At 48.5% G+C, this 19,563-nt stretch overlaps 1 protein-coding gene and 1 long non-coding RNA gene across 3 annotated transcripts in view; one reads left to right on the plus strand and one right to left on the minus strand.

The window, feature by feature from the left end:
• LOC107974155 (uncharacterized) overlaps nucleotides 1-7,473 on the plus strand; it is a 15,846-nt gene extending 8,373 nt beyond the window's left edge. Inside the window, exons 5-6 of the long non-coding RNA XR_010156280.1 lie at nucleotides 3,297-3,541; nucleotides 6,573-7,473. This is a non-coding gene — a long non-coding RNA (uncharacterized LOC107974155). The remainder of the gene's footprint in view (nucleotides 1-3,296; nucleotides 3,542-6,572) is intronic.
• NOP14 (NOP14 nucleolar protein) overlaps nucleotides 1-19,498 on the minus strand; it is a 24,800-nt gene extending 5,302 nt beyond the window's left edge. Inside the window, exons 1-13 of one of the 2 annotated variants that reach the window (XM_024355927.3) lie at nucleotides 19,166-19,498; nucleotides 13,943-14,077; nucleotides 12,955-13,096; nucleotides 10,836-10,975; nucleotides 9,925-10,059; nucleotides 8,686-8,808; nucleotides 7,524-7,655; nucleotides 6,354-6,633; nucleotides 4,698-4,828; nucleotides 3,947-4,032; nucleotides 2,836-2,971; nucleotides 1,892-1,993; nucleotides 837-990 (exon numbers count right to left, since the gene is read on the minus strand). In XM_024355927.3, the coding sequence (XP_024211695.2) occupies nucleotides 837-990; nucleotides 1,892-1,993; nucleotides 2,836-2,971; nucleotides 3,947-4,032; nucleotides 4,698-4,828; nucleotides 6,354-6,633; nucleotides 7,524-7,655; nucleotides 8,686-8,808; nucleotides 9,925-10,059; nucleotides 10,836-10,975; nucleotides 12,955-13,096; nucleotides 13,943-14,077; nucleotides 19,166-19,360 (1,891 nt within the window). In that variant the 5' untranslated portion in view covers nucleotides 19,361-19,498. The remainder of the gene's footprint in view (nucleotides 1-836; nucleotides 991-1,891; nucleotides 1,994-2,835; nucleotides 2,972-3,946; nucleotides 4,033-4,697; nucleotides 4,829-6,353; nucleotides 6,634-7,523; nucleotides 7,656-8,685; nucleotides 8,809-9,924; nucleotides 10,060-10,835; nucleotides 10,976-12,954; nucleotides 13,097-13,942; nucleotides 14,078-19,165) is intronic. The other variant, XM_024355926.3, reaches the window with a different exon arrangement.
• Between the last annotated feature and the right edge of the window lie 65 nt (nucleotides 19,499-19,563).

Here is a 19,563-nt window from a genome sequence, read left to right on the forward strand (position 1 = left end):
CTGCTGCTGGTGTGAATGACGCCACAGCACCTGCTCCTCAGGTCAGTCCCCTGGACATGCAGGCGCTTAGCACTGCACGGTGAGCTGGAAATAGAGGACAGGGGTCTGAGCCTTGAGGTCCAACCTCTGGTCAGGCTGGGAGAGGCATCCACAGACATGGAAGAGCTCAGGAAGAGGCTGTGCAGCTCCTCACCCCCCAGAGGGAAGCAGCAAGTGCTGAGGAAGCATCCAGGAGCAGGGCTGGCATCAGGGGAAGGGGGAGGAGCACAGGGGCTGGGGTGAGGGCCCAGGAGGGCAGCCAGTGTGCAGACTGCTCCTCATCCCAACACTGCCCTTGCCGCCCTCGCTCCTGAATTCAGAGCGTTAAGAGAAGCGACACAGCAGCGCGGCCTGTGTGAGCTGCACGAGAACTTTCACGCTGCCTTGTCATCACGTGAGAAAAAGTAAAAAGTTAAGATTGATTTTAACAATAGACCTTATCTAACCCCAAATACCAAAATATTATGATTTTAACACATAATACAAAAAATTAAGATATTTTAAGTATTTCTGGCACTAAGTCTTCGCCACTTGGGCATATGTCACAGGTAGGGTACGTCTCAGTTCAGACTCTGGCCCCTGGCAACCACGCTGGACAGCACAGGTCACCGGTAGCACTGCTTTTCCCCACGTGGCGCGTGCACACGCTCACACAGAGGGACAGACAGTGCGGCGGGTGGCAGGTTGTGTGTTTCCTCTACTTTCGCATATTCTAAACTTTCTACAATGAGTATGAACTACTTAAAAAAACTCTAAAGTATAACATATTTGTAGGAACCTCCCTCAGATCAACTCACCTTGGCTTGCTTTGTTTGGAGTTGCTATGTAAAGAATCCCAAGAAGAAAATTAATAAGCTCAGGTATAAACCTCTGGGACAAAGCCACATACTCCAGGAACAGGCAGCACACGAACAGGCCCTTCACCACGTCCTGGAGGGACAGGATGGGGCACTGGAAGGGAACATACGGGGGGTTACTGTCCTGGGACGATGTCATGCCATGCTAGGCCGACCACCGGGCTTCCCTGATGAACCACGCACCCCACTGAGCTTCACAAGTACAGAGGGAACCCCCGCACCTTATAGCAGTGTCGAGAGCATCAAATGAGATGAAGACAAGATAAAGAGCTTTAGTGATTTTTTTTTCCCAAGACGGAGTTTCACTCTTACCACCCAGTCTGGAGTGCAATGGCACAATCTCGGCTCACTGCAACCTCCACCTCCCGGGTTCAAGTGATTCTCCTGCCTCAGTCTCCCGAGTAGCTGGGATTACAGGCATGTGGCACCACACCCGGCTAATTTTTGTATTTTTAATAGAGACGGGGTTTCGCCCTGTTGGCCACACTGGTCTTGAACTCCCGACCTCAGGTGATCCGCCCGCCTCAGCCTCCGAAAGTGCTGGGATTACAGGCGTGAGCCACCGCGCCTGGCCAGAGCTATACTGATTATAAAGTTCCTTCCACCCATACAGAGCGTACAATTACTGCACTAAGCATGTACCAATCACATGCCTAATAAAGAAAAAGGAACAGCTTGAACTTTTTAAGCCAAAAAGGGAACAAAAGCCCTTATCATCACACTGGATAACTTCACCACTAACTTGAAAGGTTGTTTTCTGGGGTAGCACCATCTGTAACCTTGAGGTGCCAAACCAGGCTCTCCCACTCCCACCCACATCTGGGGCTGCTCGAGCCGGGGCTCTTTTAGATGGGCCCTCTTAGGCCTAACCGCAGTGCTCGCTCTGTGCAGCCCTTAAACAGCCACACTCATGTTCCACAAGGCCCCGAGGGGCTGTGGCTCCGGCCACCCGTGGTGCAGCAGGCCGGCCCCTGCCGCATGTGGAGAGAACGCACCTTGGTGAGCAGCTGACTGAGGCACACGAGGGCAGGGGTCACCACTGGATGCCAGAAGTCGGAAGTTGGAAATAGCAGCCCAGTGATTTTCAAATAAATGAGCTGGAAAGAAAGTGTTACCACAGGTTAAAGAAGGTAAATGAAGTCCATCCATATGCCCTCCCCGCAAACACTCCGGAGCCAAGAACAGGATCTGGGGAGGAGAGGGTGCATCTCCTTGGCCCAGAGCTCTGGCCTCAGTGCCACAGAACAGGCGTCCAACCACCGTGGGTCAACCAGCTAAACGTGCAGTGAGGACACTGAGGCCCAAGAAGACTTCAAAGCAGTCAACAATGGTTATAGACACGGGCTCAGATCACGTTTTGGGGAGTTGATTAAAAATCACTAACCTAAGTCCTACATTTTTAAGCTTCTGCTAACTATTGTGAATCCATTTCAACACAAACACCAGGCAACAGAATAAAGAGCGTATCTCAGCAAGTATTTCCTTAAAGTTACTAAAGCTGAAAATACAGCATGAGGCTGTTATAAAATTGTTAAAAATCTCAGAGCGTTCAAATGTCTCCCAACCTTTGAATAACATAGAAACCGAGACCAATTTAAACCAGCCCACAGGCTTGGGCCCTTAAGGACAATACCGTGGTTCTATTTGCCTTCCAACGTTTTTGTCACTGGACCAAATACAGCACCATTCACGTGGAATCAAACCAGAATCTCCCTGCATGACCCACACGTTAGTCCATGGCTAGTGGAGGAGCGCCCTCCCCTCCCAGGCTCGCTGCCGTGCACTCTCACTCCAGATCACCCTCGCTGCCATGCAGCTCACTCCACATCACCCTGGAAGCACAGGGTACAGCCAAGAGCATCGTACCCGTCGTCCACCTTCTGTGATGCCAAACAGAACTTCTGTGGCAGGGGCAGTGCCTAGACTGAACTCTGCTTACCACGTCCAACCCTGGCAATGCCGCCCGGCCTTTGGTCTCAATCATTTCTTCCATCTCATGCATCGCATCTCGGAGAACAAATTTGATAGCGTCACTTGCAGATTCAGGAAACATCTGGCAAAGATGATATAAGTGCCTGTTAAGCAGAAATGTAAAGTCAGGAGAGAATGACTTTAGATAAGAAACACAGAAAAACCCTGCAAGCCACTTTCCTATGCAGTCACCTGTTGACTGAGCAAGTAAGAACTGGATGAATCCGCTTTTTCTAACAGCATTCTTAAGAGTCTACACTCACTTCTGCCATTTCCTAAAAACTCGGCCATAACATTATGGACTGGAGGTGGTGGGAGAAGCAGCTCGATTTGTGGTACAGACGTTGTTGGGGGCACCGCTCTGTGTGGCAGCTGCAGCTGACAGCTCCAAGGCACTTTCCATATTAACTCATTTATTCCTCACGACAGGTACTTCTTTGATAGTGCCTCCACGCATGCAGATGACGTGGAGAGCTCCGCGCGGCACAGGGCAGGAAGCTGGTGTGCACTCTCATGGATCCGAAGCCAACGCACGCCTCTCAACTGAGGACTCTGCCCCTCTGGCATTCCTCCAGCCACCAGCCCTGGGGGCCAGGAGCCACCGAGTGGGTCACACAGGCTTAGAGGGCAACGAGGGCAGGAGCTCACCCTGGCGGTCCCCATGCAGACAAGAGGTACACACTCCCTGGCATGCAGAGCCACCCAACTGGGTTTCACTGAAGGGTGAGGGGCGGGGTGTCTACCGTGCTTTCCAAATACCACTCAATCACCCAGAGCTTGAAACTCACAATGAGCCACCCCATCCCAGCCACAAATCTAAAGGGGTTCACTTGTTTCAAAATCAACTTGTTTGTGGTTAAAAGTCAGTCCCAGCTCTACAGTGGCTGGAGCGGCACGTGTGAGAAGCCGGCTTGCGCTGTGAGGCTCACAAGCCCTGGGTGACCACCTGCCCACTTGGCATGCTGACACCATCATTCCACCTACCTTAGTAACTCTGGAATGTATTTTTATGACTCTAAATGGGAGAAAAATTGTTCTGCTTAACCCCACATCCCAGATGACACACCATTTTTACTTACACAACCAACTTATCAATGACTCTGAGGTCTGGTGGGTCATCTGTAGCCAAATCGCCAACGTATTCCAAAAGAAAGCCAAACAGCTTCTGCAGGAACATGAATTGGGAAATAAAGCTCAGTGCTCAGCACCAAGAACAAAGCCACAGGCACACAGCTTCTGGATCATGTACATTCTGGTGACAACCAGGTGGGGCAGGGGAGCCCAGGGTGACAGACACGAGCAGCCTTCTAACATGCAAGCAAATACACTGCTAGAACTTGCTAAGCACTAGAAGGCGTGGGGGGAAAAAGCTAAGGGCGAGGCGCATCCTTCTACAGAACAGCTGACAACACACCGCTAGGAAAGCACGACGAGGAGCGCGGGCAGCACGGCGTCCTCCTCACAGGCAATACCCACCATTCACTGAAAGAGGCACGATCACAGCCACCTACCTGCCACAGCAAAGTCTGGCTCTGCCACATGCTGGCTATGTGAACCCTAGTGTCCTCCCCTGTGAGATGAAGGTGAAGGTCCCCATGCCTGCCTCTGGCTGGGTCTGGCACGAGGCCTAGAGAGGGGCCAAAGCCAAGGGAGGCCTCTGCCGGTGCCATACCAAGTACTCCCAGCCATCATCATAGGTAACCACGTGACAGGCTGGCCCCATCTGGCCTGAGGCACACATGGCCGTTGCACAACTTCACGCAATTCTGGCATTCATATACGGGGCTATGCTGACACTCCCAGCGCTCCACACACACTCAGTCCACGTACTTCTAATTTTGCTTTGTTTCCTTCTGCGAGACTCGGGTGGTTGCACTTCTGAATTCTCTCCACCACCAAAAGCTGCTCTTCCATCGATCTTCCTAACAATAGAGATCTCAGTTCCTCATAGGATTCAGGGGCTATCAAAAACACAAAACATACTGCACATTTAACATTTATATATATGTATATATATTTATTTTTGAGATGGAGTCTCGCTCTGTTGCCCAGGCTGGAGTGCAGTGGTGCAATCTCAGCTCACTGAAACTTCCGCCTCCTGGGTTCAAGCGATTCTCCTGCCCCAGCCTCCTGAGTAGCTGGGATTACAGGCACTCGCCACCATGCCCGGCTAATTTTTGTATTTTCAGTAGAGACAGGGCTTCACCGTGTTGGCCAGGCTGGTCTTGAGCTCCTGACCTCAGGTGATCCGCCTGCCTAGGGCTCCCAAAGTACTGAGATTACAGGCATGAGCCACCGCACCTGGCCCACATTTCACATTTAAAATGAGAATTACTTACATGTCTGCTGACAGAGAGGTAATTTTATATAAGTATTCTACTTCACGATCACAACAAACCCACCAGCGTTTGCCCTGGTACACCTGGAGGGGTCTCAGCCATCCTGACCTGGGCTGTCAGGTGCGATCACGCACCTGGGAACAGGCTAATAAGGAAATGCCCTCCCACCTTTCCTTGATTAGGAATTTGCTAAAACACCCACAGTTTCAGAGCATCTTGGTGGCGGGGTGCTGGGTTTAGTGCCCAGACTGCTTCAGAAGGACCTGGAAGGAGCCACTGTGAGCCAAGCAGTGTCAGCTCAGGAGACTCTTGCCACCAGAGGGCACTTCACAGAGGCCAGCTTCACCACTAGCTTCTCCTCTGGAAGCGTCTGGCAGGCACAGAACAATTCGGCATTGCTTACTAGAACCTGACCATTTTTCTTTTCTTTGTTTTGAGACAGGGTCTTGCTCTGTCACCCAGGCTAGAGTGCAGTGGTGTAATCTCGGCTCACTGCAACCTCTGCCTCCCAGGCTCAAGTGATCCTCCGACCTCAGCCTCCTGAGTAGCTAGGAACACAGGAACAAGCTATTGCACCAGGCTTATTTTTTATATTTTTGGTAGAGACGAGGTTTCGCAATGTTGCCCAGGCTGGTCTCAAACTCCAAGGCTCAAGTGACCCACCCACCTTGGCCTCCCAAAGTGTTGGGATTATAGGCATCAGCCACGCACCTGGCCTGGACAATTTTTCTCCACATACTAGACAAAACAACACTGTATATTCCGTCTAAAATGTTACGTGGCCAAACAGGAGGCCCAGGTGGGAACATGGAAGCCTTCTCGCAGATGCTCACCCACCTCCCCAGCCCTGCCCCTCTGGTCCACCACAAGAGGCTGACCATATACTAAAAGGGAGGTGAAGGTACCACTAGAGAGAGGTGCATCTGGCCCATCGGGGGCCGGCCTACAGAACCACAGTCACAAACTAAGATGACCACTCGCTCTAAGACCTGGATCAGCAGACACGGGTGTGTGTCCAGGCACTCCCAAGGGCATCCTTGGTCCCCATTCCACAAATGCAACCCCTGGGAGGGAGACGAACACACACAGCTATGGCCAGGTCATAAAGGTTATCCCAGAACCTGAGGAAACCCACGCACTTGCCCACCTGCGAACGTGTAGGGCAGCTCGTCTCTGGTAGCTTTTCCAGCTCTTTCCTTGCCGCTTATCAACCCTTTCCCAGGAGTCTGCCTCTGCTCTTTTGCTGGCTTCTCGTTTTCTTCCTCACTCTCCACGTTGGATTCCAGGTCCGAGTGGCTATCTGGGCTGTCGCTCTCCTCTGTGTCCTCCCCGCCTGAACTGTCACCTTCTTCCTCGTTGCTCTCAGGGTCACTGGCTTCCTTGCTTTGCTCTTCCTGGACATCTTCCTCGACATTCATCTTTCCATCCTACCAAGAGCGTGGAAACCACAGGGCATGAGGACAGGCGGAGACAACGCTGGACCATCTCACAGCCACATCAAGAGGCTGCCCACATCAGTGCTTTCTACGTGGCTGCAAGGAACACAAACCTGTGTGCTCCATTTGCCCACTGGCACTAGGCCTCCTGCCCACCACCCGCTTCTAGGCTATTCGAGCCGCAGGAGCTACAGGCTGCTAGAGAACCCTGCGGCAGGACGCTGGGCGCGGTTCAGCTTTTGCCAGGGAGCAGCATAGGACTGGGATTTGGAAGGTGTACAGTGGCTGTGGGCTTTAGCACGAGGAGTGTCTACAGCACCTTCTGCTCCTCCAGGTAACCTAGTGTTTTTATCAGTATCCATTTTCCTGTGTGGATCTCTTCTGCTTGAAACCTGTCCTGCCTATTTTTCTTCCCTGGACCCTGACTGATACACTCTTAAAACGAGAAAAGGGTACCGATTTATAAAGTTCGTGAATTAAAAACTACACCAGTCATAGAAACTCAATGACATCACTCAAAGAAAATTCACAACTCTAGCCTTGAGTTAGCTCCCTCGATAGTATGATGAGGTCATGCAGATAGAATCATACAGTTATTAACAAAAGTAGTTGATGTTAACCGAGTAATCAGTTTTATCTGTGTTCCTTTGAGACAGAGAGAGTGAGAGAGAGCGTGAGCAAGTGAGTGCACACACTATTGTTAAAGTCTTCTCTCTAAAGTTTTAATATCTGATATACCATAAACACCCAGATAAAGAACTTTAGAGAAACTGGTTAAAAAGATTTAAAATTCCCAACTGTAATAAATCCCTAAAATGAACACCAAAAAAATGTTTTTAAATTAAAAAAAGAGAGAGAGAAAATGAAGGCAAACATCTTACTTTGTAGGAAAGCAAACGCCTGTCATCTTTATCTAGCACGAAGCCATCATTCAGATCATCTGCTGACATATGTTTTGGTTTCTTAACATTTTCATCCTCATCCTTTCCAAGCATTCTTCGAAGTCTCTCAGCCTGAGCAGGAAGGAATGAGATGTCTTAGAGCACACTCTTCCAACATATGGTGAGGGGGCCGTGCAGTCCTGCCCTGGGCAGCGGGCTGGGCCTACGATCCTCCCAGCTCTGAGGCTGGTGCATCCAGCCTGCTTTCTGCCTGCAGTTTTCAATCAGGCATGCAAACACTTGCTAAGCAGCACATTCCTCATTTAACAAAATCAACTGTTCAAACTTTGTGGCCAATACTCTCCAGTCACCAGGCAAGCCTATTATTCTGAGGTCTTCATAGCCCAATTCTGCTGGCCAGCCCCGACTGGGACTCATCACCCCCTGCACCGAGAGAAGAGGAGCCAGGACGCCAAGAGCAAGCAGCTCCACGGCCTCCACTATTTGACCACACACTGGACACGGGAAGAAGCTAGTGATGTGGTTATGTCAAAACAGCCAGCTGAGCCAGCTGTGATGGCAGCCCACACCTGTAACCCCAGCACTGTGGGAGGCCATGGTGGGAGGATCAGCTGAGACCAGGAGTTTGAGAACAGCCTAGGCAACATAGGGAGATGCTCATCTATACAAACAATTTTTGAAAATTAGCTGGGGCCAGGCACGGTGGCTCACACCTGTAATCCCAGCACTTTGGGAGGCCGAGGTGACTGGATCACCTGACGTCAGGAGTTCAAGACCGCCTGGCCAACATGGCGAAATCCTATCTCTACTAAAAATAGAAAAATTAGCCGGGCGTGGTAGCGGGCGCCTGTAATCCTAGCTACTCAGGAGGCTGAGGCAGGAGAATCACTTGAACCCAGGAGGTGGAGTTTGCAGTGAGCCAAGATTGTGCCACTGTACTCTAGCTGGGTGACAGAGCGAAACTCTGTCTCAAAAAAAAAAAAAAAAAAAAGGTATTTATGAATAAATATAAACTTTAAATAGACTAAAATATTCCACTGATCAAACAGAGTATTCTCTTCAGCCCATCCTGCAAAATGGAGCAGAAGGGGCTGTGGACGGACAGCAGCACAGCCCTGCTCCTGAGGTGCTGCCACCCTACCTCCAGCTTCCTGAGGCGCTCCTGCTCTTCCTTTGCCAATTCTGCCTCCGTCTTCATCCTGTTAGAGGGCTGCGCCTTCATTTCAAAGCCAAGCTCGCGAACCATCATGTCATATGCATCGGGCTAAGGTAGAAAGAAGAAATTCTTCATTTTAAAAATGTATTTATTTCTTATTTTACAAAAAGAAAAGATCTAGCTTCCTGGCACATTCTAGTAATGGCTAGATCATGTTATTGAAGTAGCTAAGCCACATCTACGTCTTTTCTTCTAGAGAGAAAACTGTTCTGATAAGCCCTGAGGATTGCGAAATCAGTGGACATTCGGTCACAAAGAATTTGTTTACCCCTAGAAAAATTCTCAGAATACATCTGCTTTAACAAAAACAGGCCAGGTGCAGTGGCTCACGCCTGTAATCCCAGCACTTTGGGAGGCCAAGGTGGGCAGATCACGTGAGGTCAGGAGTTTGACACCAGCCTGGCCCAACATGGTGAAACCCTGTCTTTACTAAAAATACAAAAATTAGTCAAGCATGGTGGCACGCGCCTGTAATCCCAGCTACCTGGGAGGCTGAGGCAAGAGAATCACTTGAACCCAGGAGGTGGAGGTTGCAGTGAGGTGGAGGTTGCACTACACTCCAGCCTGGGTGACAGAGCGAGACTCAGTCTCAAACAACAACAAAAACGCTACTTATCCAGGCATTACGCCCTAAACATGGGAAATTAAGTAAAGTAACGGTAATAGCAAGGGTGACTCACAAAGATGTACAGATGACCACATGACACTAATCTGGTGAAATCTAGATTTCTCTGAGAACGCAGTTTCTTAAACAAATGCAGCATTTTCCAATAGTTTAGACTAAAGAGAATGCAGTAGGAAACAAAAACTGTTTACAGAGGAAAAAATAAGTAAATGTATATTAAATGTATGTATTATGTATCAACAGACAAACACGTCACAGGGAAGTTCAGACACCTATTCTAATGTGTCCACCCTGAAGTACTTCTTCCATCCAGAAACACCACTTTTTTCAGTTTAATTCACCTGGAATAGAGACTCAAGTAACTGAATCTACTTCCACCCCAAGATTACACATAGCAGGTAATTCAGTATCAATGTTCAACAGAAACTTGCCCTAAAGGAGACAGCCAGAAGAGCCGTCCAGCCCCAGCCCTTTCTCTGGAGAAAGTCGGTCAGCCAAGCTCAGTGAGTGAAGAGTTTGTTTCAGTACTTGGCTCCCACCTTGGGTTTTTCCTTTTTGTCTCTGTTCTCTGACTTGGGAGTTTTGTGGGACAGGAGAGTCTGAATTTCTTTCCAGTCTTGGTCTAGCTTCTCCGTGAGCTCGAGGGCATCTTCTCGTTGAGCTTGTCTCTCCCTCTGGGGAAAAAATAACACACACACACCATATACCGTTACTACTGGACTTCAACCCAGAGGCCCAATGTCAGTGCCAAGGACACACACAGTGACCACTCAGTTGGCACCAAACGTTTCAACACAGGAAAGAGGCCAGGAGAAATGAGTATTTTAAATGCAAAGCTACCAAATCTCATCAGACGGAAATCTTTTCCTGCCATAAACCATTAATTTAGATGCTCTGAGCAGTTCACTGCAAATGAATAAAAAAGTGATTTTTTGGGTACATGTCAGATACTAAAACCAGCAACAACAAAAAACCCATCCGCGCCAGGTGCAGTGGCTCACCCTGTGCTTTAGAACTAGGCCAAGGTGGGAAAACTGCTTGAGCCTGGTCGACACAGCACGATCCCCATCTCTACAAAAAGTAATTAGCTGAGCATGGTGGCGCCCACTAGCTACTTGGGGAGCTGAGGTGGGAGGATCACTGGATCCTTGAGCCCAGGAGTTTGAGGCCACAGTGAGCTGTGATCGTGCCACTGTACTCCAGCCCAGGAAACAGAGACTACGTCTCAAAATAAAACAAAACAAACCAAAAAAAGGCAAAAGAACCAAAACCTGTCCGAGGTATATGCTTTATGTGATTTTTAAAATTCCTACTCACAATAAATGCTTTTACTGAACTCATATAAAATATTAAACACAGCCTAAAAAGGTACAGGAAAAAAAAGCTCAAACAAATTTTGGTGAGCCTGTCTTACCGTGGAGAAGATGATCAAGAACACTCACTAACCCACCTTCTCTTGTTTTGACTTGGCAATGAGCTCTTCAATCAGCTCTTTCCGGGACTTCGGTTTCTCCCGCTCCTCGCCTTCCTGTTGAGTCTTCTTGTGAAGGAGCCCACCGCCTCCTCCAAAGTGGGCAGCAGTCAGCTCAGCTGGGGGCAAAAGGCAGAAAACCCCACAGTGAAGCCCAGCCCTGGCGTGGGAAGTGTTTCCTGTAGCACTCTGCCAGTGCTTCCCCCATAGTGGTCTGGAGAAGTCCACATTTGAGAAAAAAATGCTCACACGCAACAGCCTGGCCTGAGACCACAGGCACAATGGCACTTGAGAAATACCCAAGGTAAGCCACTCTGAGAAAACCCAGACCCATTACACTCCCAAATGGCCGTAACCCAAGTGGCTGGAAACACCCAGCACCTATTTTTGATTGTGCTGGTTCTAGTGAAGACTGGCAAACCCAGAGCAAGCTGACTCCAGGGTCTTGGTGGGAGCGTCGCCCAGGATCAGTGGTGCAATCTGTGTCCCTCCCACCTCCCTGGGCAGGGCCTGGAGACTCTAGTCACCTGCACCACGGCGCCCCCTCTAGTCACCTGCACCACGGCGCCCCCTCTAGTCACCTGCACGCCACGGCGCCCTCTAGTCACCTGCACCACGGTGCCCCCTCTAGTCACCTGCACGCCACGGCGCCCCCTCTAGTCACCTGCACCACGGCGCCCTCTAGTCACCTGCACCACAGCGCCCCCTCTAGTCACCTGCACGCCACGGCGCCCCCTCTAGTCACCTGCACCACGGCGCCCTCTAGTCACCTGCACCACAGCGCCCCCTCTAGTCACCTGCACGCCACGGCGCCCCCTCTAGTCACCTGCACCACGGCGCCCCCTCTAGTCACCTGCACCACGGCGCCCCCTCTAGTCACCTGCACCACGGCGCCCTCTAGTCACCTGCACCACGGCGCCCCCTCTAGTCACCTGCACGCCACGGCGCCCCCTCTAGTCACCTGCACGCCATGGCCCCCCCTCTAGTCACCTGCGCCACGGCGCCCCCTCTAGTCACCTGCGCCACAGCGCCTCCTGGCAATGAGGGGAAGGCCACTCGCCCAACTCACACCAAGGCAGTTACCTCCAGTCTCGGGGAATTAGGATCTCCCCAGGGAATGCGTTTTATAGCTAAGGGTCCACGAGAAGTCTTGAACAATGAAAAGAGCAAAGACAAAGGCACAGAGGGGTTAAAATAACTGGCCATTCTCTTCACGCCCATGAAGCCGAGCAGTGGCAGGGCCTCCTGGTGTGCCGCAGATGGCGGGTTCTGTACCACATGCTTGCTGCCCTAATTCCTAAGCCTTTTACCCCCTGGATTAGCCAAATATCAGAAGGCAGCCCCAGGCTTTAACACCTTAACTTTCACACACTGACAAGACAAAGCTTTGAGAGTCAGTTTTAGATTTGTAAACCTTTGTTCTGAAGATGCTGGAAATGGGACCTACTTTAACTTACAAGAAATGTCAAGTAATTGATGTCATGACTGCAACCTTATAAATAGGGTTCAAGACAGTCAGACCCAAACTCAATCTTAAACTCTGTTAACATTATTTAAGGCCAAAATTTATCTGTTTCATGTTGTTATCTACAGATATGAGGCTCAATATGATTTTCCTCAAACTGCTATAATTCCACAGTAGGTAAAAGCTAAAGGAACTACATCAATGCCACTGGTACAAATATTAGGCTGGAATTGATAAAGTAGGGGGAGCAAAGTAGTGCATTCAGTGAGGCACCTGGAGTCAGTGAGGTGGGTTCTCCCCACAGCTCTGACTCTGGCATCGGGCAAAACACCTTATTTCTCTGAGCTCATGGGTAGAACGAGCTATTTTGAGGTTCAAATAAAATAATGGATATCAACATGCTTTTTTGGCCCATAAAAGCATCTATCTACACACCATCTTAAAGTTCTGAAAACTTTAAAAAAAAAAAAAACATAAAAACTGTCACTTGTGAAATTTGTAGAGAGGTTAATGATCAGTAAAACTTTCATGCAATAACTTTCTCTAGTCTCTAAGAAGAGCAGAAGGTCTAACAATGAACAGACTCTCCCTGACTCCACGCCCACAGGCCCGTGCAGGGCACCCCAGCCTCACCAGACAATGTTCCTCGATCCTCAGCATCGCTGTCACTGTCCACAATGTCATTATGCTTCTCGATGTCTGCCAAAGACTGGCCATAATGAGTCAATTCTTCATCTTCATTTAGATTGTAGATGCTTTTTTTCTCATGATGTCGCTGACAGAAGAGAAAAAAAGTTTCCTAAAATTACCACTTCCATTTCACAGCAAAAAAAAAAAGATAAGATAGATATATATATTTCCATTATATTTGAAATATGACAACGAATCCTAAGCAGCCTTAAAGAGTATTTTGGGTCAACTAAGCAATGATTCATGATTCAGACAGAAATGAAACTCATGGAGGGTAATTCTTTTTTTTTTTTTTTTTCCTTCAGACAGAGTCTTGCTCTGTAGCCCAGGCTGGAGTGCGGTAGCGTGATCTGGGCTCACTGCAACCTCTGACTCCCTGGTTCAAGTGATTCTCCTGCCTCAGCCTCCTGAGTAGCTGGGATTATAGGCATGCGCCACCACGCCTAGCTAATTTTTGTATTTTTAGTAGAGACGGGGTTTCATCACATTGGCCAGGATGGTCTCGATCTCCTGACCTCGTGATCCACCCGCCTCAGCCTCCCAAAGTGCTGGGATTACAGGCATGAGCCACCGCGCCTGGCCTCATGGAGGGGAATTCTTAAATAAGCCCAGGGGCCAGTTTCCACTCCAGCAATGCTGCTCAGGCCACTAGCTCTCCACCCAATGGAGCTGAAGGCAGCAGCTCAGCTGAGAACTCCTGTGCACACTGCTGCCGTGTAGTAGAGTTAAGGCATTTATCCATTCAGCTAACATTTGCAGAAGAGGTTGCTTCTCCTTTGGCCTAGCCAGATAAGGCACAGGATTCGAGGGCTATCCCCTGGACCTTCCAAGTGCCCAGGAACATGCACAACGTGCAGAGTCAGCCTTCTCCTTGGCCTTGACTTCCCTGTGAAATGTACAGCAAAAACCCTCCTCCAGTTTCTTTCCATACCTGCTGTTCCAGAGCAAACCTCTTCATCATCTTCTCCTCAGGGCTCATGTTGCTGTTGTATTCTCCGAAGCGTTTATCTCTGAATACATTGGACTTATCCCTTTCTTTGTACTCTTTTAGTAAAGTCTGTGTACGCTGGAAAACAGGTCAGAAACAATCTCACAAAAAATTCTTGTGATTTCCACTACAGGGGACATCAGAACAGTGCATACTTTAAAGTTCAAGGCTATGCACAGTGATGTCAAAGTTCACACCCAATCTGCTTTCATGCACGATAGGCTTTCTCTAGTAATGACAGAATTTTGAGAAGAGCAAAACAACTTTCAATGATAATGGGGCGATCACTTTCTTTTCTTCTTTAGAGTCTACCGGTGCCAAAAGGAAGGGTAAAAAAGAACACACTAGTCAAGCTCAAGGCATGAATGGCTCCCTCGGCTGTAACAGCTGCCTTAAGGTTTAAAACGTGCACATTTGGAAAAGTGGAAATGGGTTTAGACTCCTTCCGTCATGGAGGAGGGTACTATTTCCCATCAAAGGTACTCCTAAGAAATGTATAGTTGTGAGTTCATACTAGACACAAGGCAATAAACAAGTTAGCGAGGTCACAGTTTAGGGGCTTCACCTTTATAACACCAAGAGGAGCAATATTTTAAATACGGTTAGCAAGTATCAAATAATTTGGTTATTTTCCCAGCAGCAACAAAAAAAGACCAAGTTTAACAGTATTCAAAGTTGGCTGTCCTGGAGGTTGAATTCCCTAAAGAAAGCTGGGAGAGGACAGAGATGGGTGAGGAACGAGTGGCCTCTGCAACCTGAGATGGCCACATTGCAAACTCTTTCCCGCTGCGGAACTTCTTCTGTTTGCTAAGGAACTGCCATTACACTGGTGTTTACACAGCAATTCCGAAAGGAAATGGCACCAAGGCAAAATCTTGATGCCATGGAAGGCCCTTGGAATGATCCAATTCAGTGGTTTTACAAACCCACCACAAATTGGTGCCTCGGCAGACATTTGAAACCTCTCATCTAACCCCAGACTTAAGTGTTCCTTGCCTTCCTCAGGGATTCCTCTAATTTGTGAAGTCACTTTGAAAGAATGCGTGCGTGTGGCAGGAGGGAGTGTGTGGTGACTTGGTCACTGCCACTCTGGTTCCAAGTTCTGTTTCAGGAGGGGACAGGTCAGATTTTGCTCCAGACATAGGTCACTTCCCCAGGGTCAGAGATGAACTTAAAGGCTAAAAAACCCAGATTTAAGGTCAAAACCAAGAGCTGGAAGAGGAAGAAAAGAGAGTGGAAGGGGTTAAGAAGCAGCTGGGCAAGAGCAGAAGATGCTCCAGCAGGGACAGAAGCACGCCCTGGCCCTCCTTTCCATTTAGAGCACATTCCATCTGGAGAGGTCAACCGAAATATTAATCATGTGGACAGGAGGAAAGGATGTGAAAAAACCATTTGTGTTATCTCACTTTGAAATGTGAAAGTGCTATTACACTTAAAATGCACGAAAAACCCCTCTGCTGCCTGAAGAGTAGGAAACCATCCATTAGTTCAATAAATACTGCCAAGGCAATTTTCGTCATTTTCTTCAAGAATGTTTCAAGAACCAATTTGTTTCAACTGACACACGCTGAGTTATTAATCCTTAGTAACTTCTAGTAACTTCCTACCGTGGCAGTGCTAAACAATGTTTGTTAAAAACACCTCTGGGGCCGGGCGCGGTGGCTCACACCTGTAATTCCAGCACTCTGGGAGGCCAAGGCGGGCTGATCATGAGGTTAGGAGATCAAGACCATCCTGGCTAACATGGTGAAACCCAGTCTCTACTAAAAATACAAAAAAATTAGCCAGGCGTGGTGGTGGGCGCCTGTAGTCCCAGCTACTCGGGAGGCTGAGGCAGGAGAATGGCATGAACCCGGGAAGTGGAGCTGGCAATGAGCTGAGATTGCGCCACTGCACTCCAGCCTGGGTGACAGACAAAGACTCTGTCTCAAAAACAAAAAAAACCAAAACACAAACAAACCACCTTGGGTACAATTTCCTGAACCAGAGTCTAAAGACAGCGAGTGTCCCCAGATAGACCAGAGGGCTCCATCGCCATTGCTCTGTTCTCTCCGCTTCTGTTACGAGCCATTCCAGAGCGGGATCCTGCTGGATGCTGATAGTGAACCACACACAGTACTGAATCAGGTTAAGCTCTCTGAACCTTCACCATTCTTCATCCACAGAGCAAAATTTTAAAACAACATCTCACTATTTAAATCACAAGGTCTAGCTGGCAATCAGATGGGAGCACATTACATGTGCTAGCCTGTACTGCTCGATGAACTCTGTACGGACAGAGGCTGCTTGCATGCTACACTGAGACCTTTCTTTTTTTAAAAAGATGGAATCTCGCTCTGTCGCCCAGGCTGGAGTGCAGTGGCACAATCTCAGCTCACTACAGTACTCCGCCTGCCGGGTTCAAGCAATTCTCCTGCCTCAGCCTCCCCAGTAGCTGGGATTACAGGTGCACGCCGCCACGCCCAGCTAATTTTTTGGTATTTTTAGTAGAGATGGGGTTTCACCGTGTTGCCCAGGCTGGTTTCGAACTCCTGAGCTCAGGCAATCTGCCTGCCTCGGCCTCCCAAAGTGCTAGGATCACAGGTGTGAGCCACCAAACCCAGCATATACCAAGAAGACTTCTGAGGTCTGTCCCTGCAGAGGGAGGGAGTGTCACTGGCTTCTAGCAGGAAGGGGGTAGATGGGGCAGGCATCAGCCATCTCTGCCTCTAAAAACATTAGTTCTCATTATCTGGAATATGATTCTATGGGTAAATCTTAGTGAAGAACAGCCCTTAGGCTATAAATACGTAATATGAGTTATTCTACATTATTGTGATTCTCTTTCTTTCTTAAACTATATAGATGTTGTGACATCATATGGAATTTACGGCATAAAATGGGGATAATAACAGTACTTCCCCCTCATAACGGTGAGGATTAAATGTAAACCGTGTGGCACAAGGCCTGACCAACTGTAAGGGACCAGTAACTATATTATTAATATAGTTACTATATATTATTATTATATTAACATTATATTAATATTATTATATTATTATATTAATATTATTATATTATTTTATATTATTATATTAATATAATTGTATTAATATTATATTATATTAATATATTATAATATTAATATATTATAACAATATATTATTATAATATATTAATATACTATTATAATATTATAATATATTAATATTAATATTAATATATATTAATATATAGTAACAATATTATTAATATAGTTACTATATATTAATATATAGTAACTATATTAATAATATTATTAACATATAGTAACTATATTAATAATATTATTAATATATAGTAACTATATTAATAATATTAATATAGTTACTGATTTAAGAACTACATTAATATAACTTATTTTATAAATTATTTCAGAAATAAGGAAACTGAGGCACAGCTATAAAGCAATGTCCTGAGACTGGCACCTGGGGGCTGCCCTCTTCCTGCCAGACTGAGTGCCTCAGAGCGCTACAACTGACCAGAGGGGAGAAGCCAACTGAGACAGCCTGTTTACTTCTAAGGGACTAACCCACATGAAAAGACCCAGGCCTCCTGCGCCGGCCTCAGGGCCCCTACACGTGTTATCAAGCTTGGAGTCAACTGGACGACCTGCTGTCCCTCAGACAGCTGTGAGTGCCACACTTCACCATACCGGGACAATGTGCCATTGCATGTGTGTCCTCTGCCCACCCTGGGCCCATGAACAGCTCACTCCCCTTGCAAAACTTGACTGTAACTCCCTCTAGAAGAATTTTTGGACTTTCCTAACTATTACACTTTTTCCTGACCGTGATCTCCTAAGGCACTCAGGTTCCATCTTTGATTTCTTCAAATATTTGTGTTTCTTCCATGGGCCAAGCATTGGAGATCCAAAAAGGAGCAGCAATTCCCGCCCCCGTCCCAGGCCTTCAGCACAGGGCAGGGAGGTGGATCTGCTCAATACCAGAAGTTTGAGCAACCTGTCCTATTTGGGTTACATAGCTTGGGTGGTGAACCTGAGCTGGCCCTTTAGAGACTTTCGGAGGTAAAGCAGACCTTTTGGACAAACTGAGTTGCAAGAGGCGAAGCAAGGACAACAGCCAGACTGTGCGGGACTCGAACGACAAGCCAAGAAGGTTAATAACAGTATTTAGAGAACACTTGCTGTGTGCTCTATGTGCTATCTTACTTAATTCTCACAAACCACCACGAGGGGTAGGATGTATACTATCATCTCTACTTTTGAAATGAGAAAACTGAGGCTTCAGTGGTGAAGACAAATGTGTCTCTTCCAGGGAACCACACTACCTTATGCTCCCACCCCGGCCCGGGGGTGTGTAATGAGGGACTCCTATCGAAGTCAGCTGTAAGTCTATCTTGCCTATTTATTATACACGCTGTCGTCTTCGCGCAGTAAGGATAATATGTGTTTTGATTCAAAGACCATCCAGCTTGCACACTGTGATGAACAGAGATGAGGAGCTCATGAAGGCAAGGGCAAGTCTTATTTACCTTTATCTCCCCGAACCTAGAAGCGAGGTCAAACAGAAGCGCTCGGGGTAGCAAGAAGGCTTTGTAGATATTGAAATGTGAATGCATGCCCAGCCCTTACCAGGTGCGTGACCTTAGGAAATTCACTTGTCCTTTCTGTGCCTTAATTTTTTCACCAACTTGCTAATGTATGTTCCTCAGTGAAAATTAAAAAAAAAAAAAAAGTTAAAAAAACTAGGAAGCAATGAGTTTCCATAGAGTTACTTCCCAAGGAACAAGGTTACGCGCTTCGGGAGAGAGCTGATCAAACATCAAACGCAGCATCCTACACAGCCCCTATCCACCGTCCCCAAACCTGCAGAGCTCAAAGTAAACGCGGAAGGGTTAACAAGCAGCTTGGTCCAGGGCGCCGCCCGAAGTGACTGACTCCGCCTGACCGGGTTGGAGGAGTTGCCGAAATAACACGAATGCAGGGTCTCCAAGAGGGCGAGAGTTTCCAGGTCACTCCAGCTCAGAGAACAGCAGAGGCTTTCGGACTATAAAGTCAGTGCCGTGTGCCTGTCACGGCCTGTGCCGCTCAACGAGGAAACCGACGCACCGAGAAGGACGCAGCCGGCCGAGAGCAGCGTGGGGTCCAGATCCTGCCTTCCGGCTCCCCGTGCGCCCCCCGCTTACCTTCCTGAGGGCCCGTGCGCGAGACACCCCGGGCAGCCCCACGTCGTGGCGCGTCTTCCGGCCCAGGATCTGGAACTTCTGCCTGTTAACTTTCACCTCGAACGGATTGGAGTTGGCCTTCGCCGGGCCCCCTCGCGCTCCCGCCGGCGCCCCGGAGGCCTTCCTTCGCGCCCCGACCTTCTTCGCCTTCGCCATGGCGCGCGCCCCGCTGCGCCCAAGGGGCCGAGACCCGAAGAGAGACAGGCGCGCGCTACCCTAAGACACGTGCCGGGCCGCGGAACCGCTTCCTCGTCTCGCGAGAACAGCGCAGCACCTCCGACTCGCGAGAAGTAAACACCGCGCCCGCAGGCTCGGCTTACTCGCCGATAGGCTCAGCGACTACAACTCCCAGCAGGCCA

This window comes from Pan troglodytes, chromosome 3, assembly GCF_028858775.2.
Source record: "Pan troglodytes isolate AG18354 chromosome 3, NHGRI_mPanTro3-v2.0_pri, whole genome shotgun sequence".
Taxonomy (NCBI): domain Eukaryota; kingdom Metazoa; phylum Chordata; class Mammalia; order Primates; family Hominidae; genus Pan; species Pan troglodytes.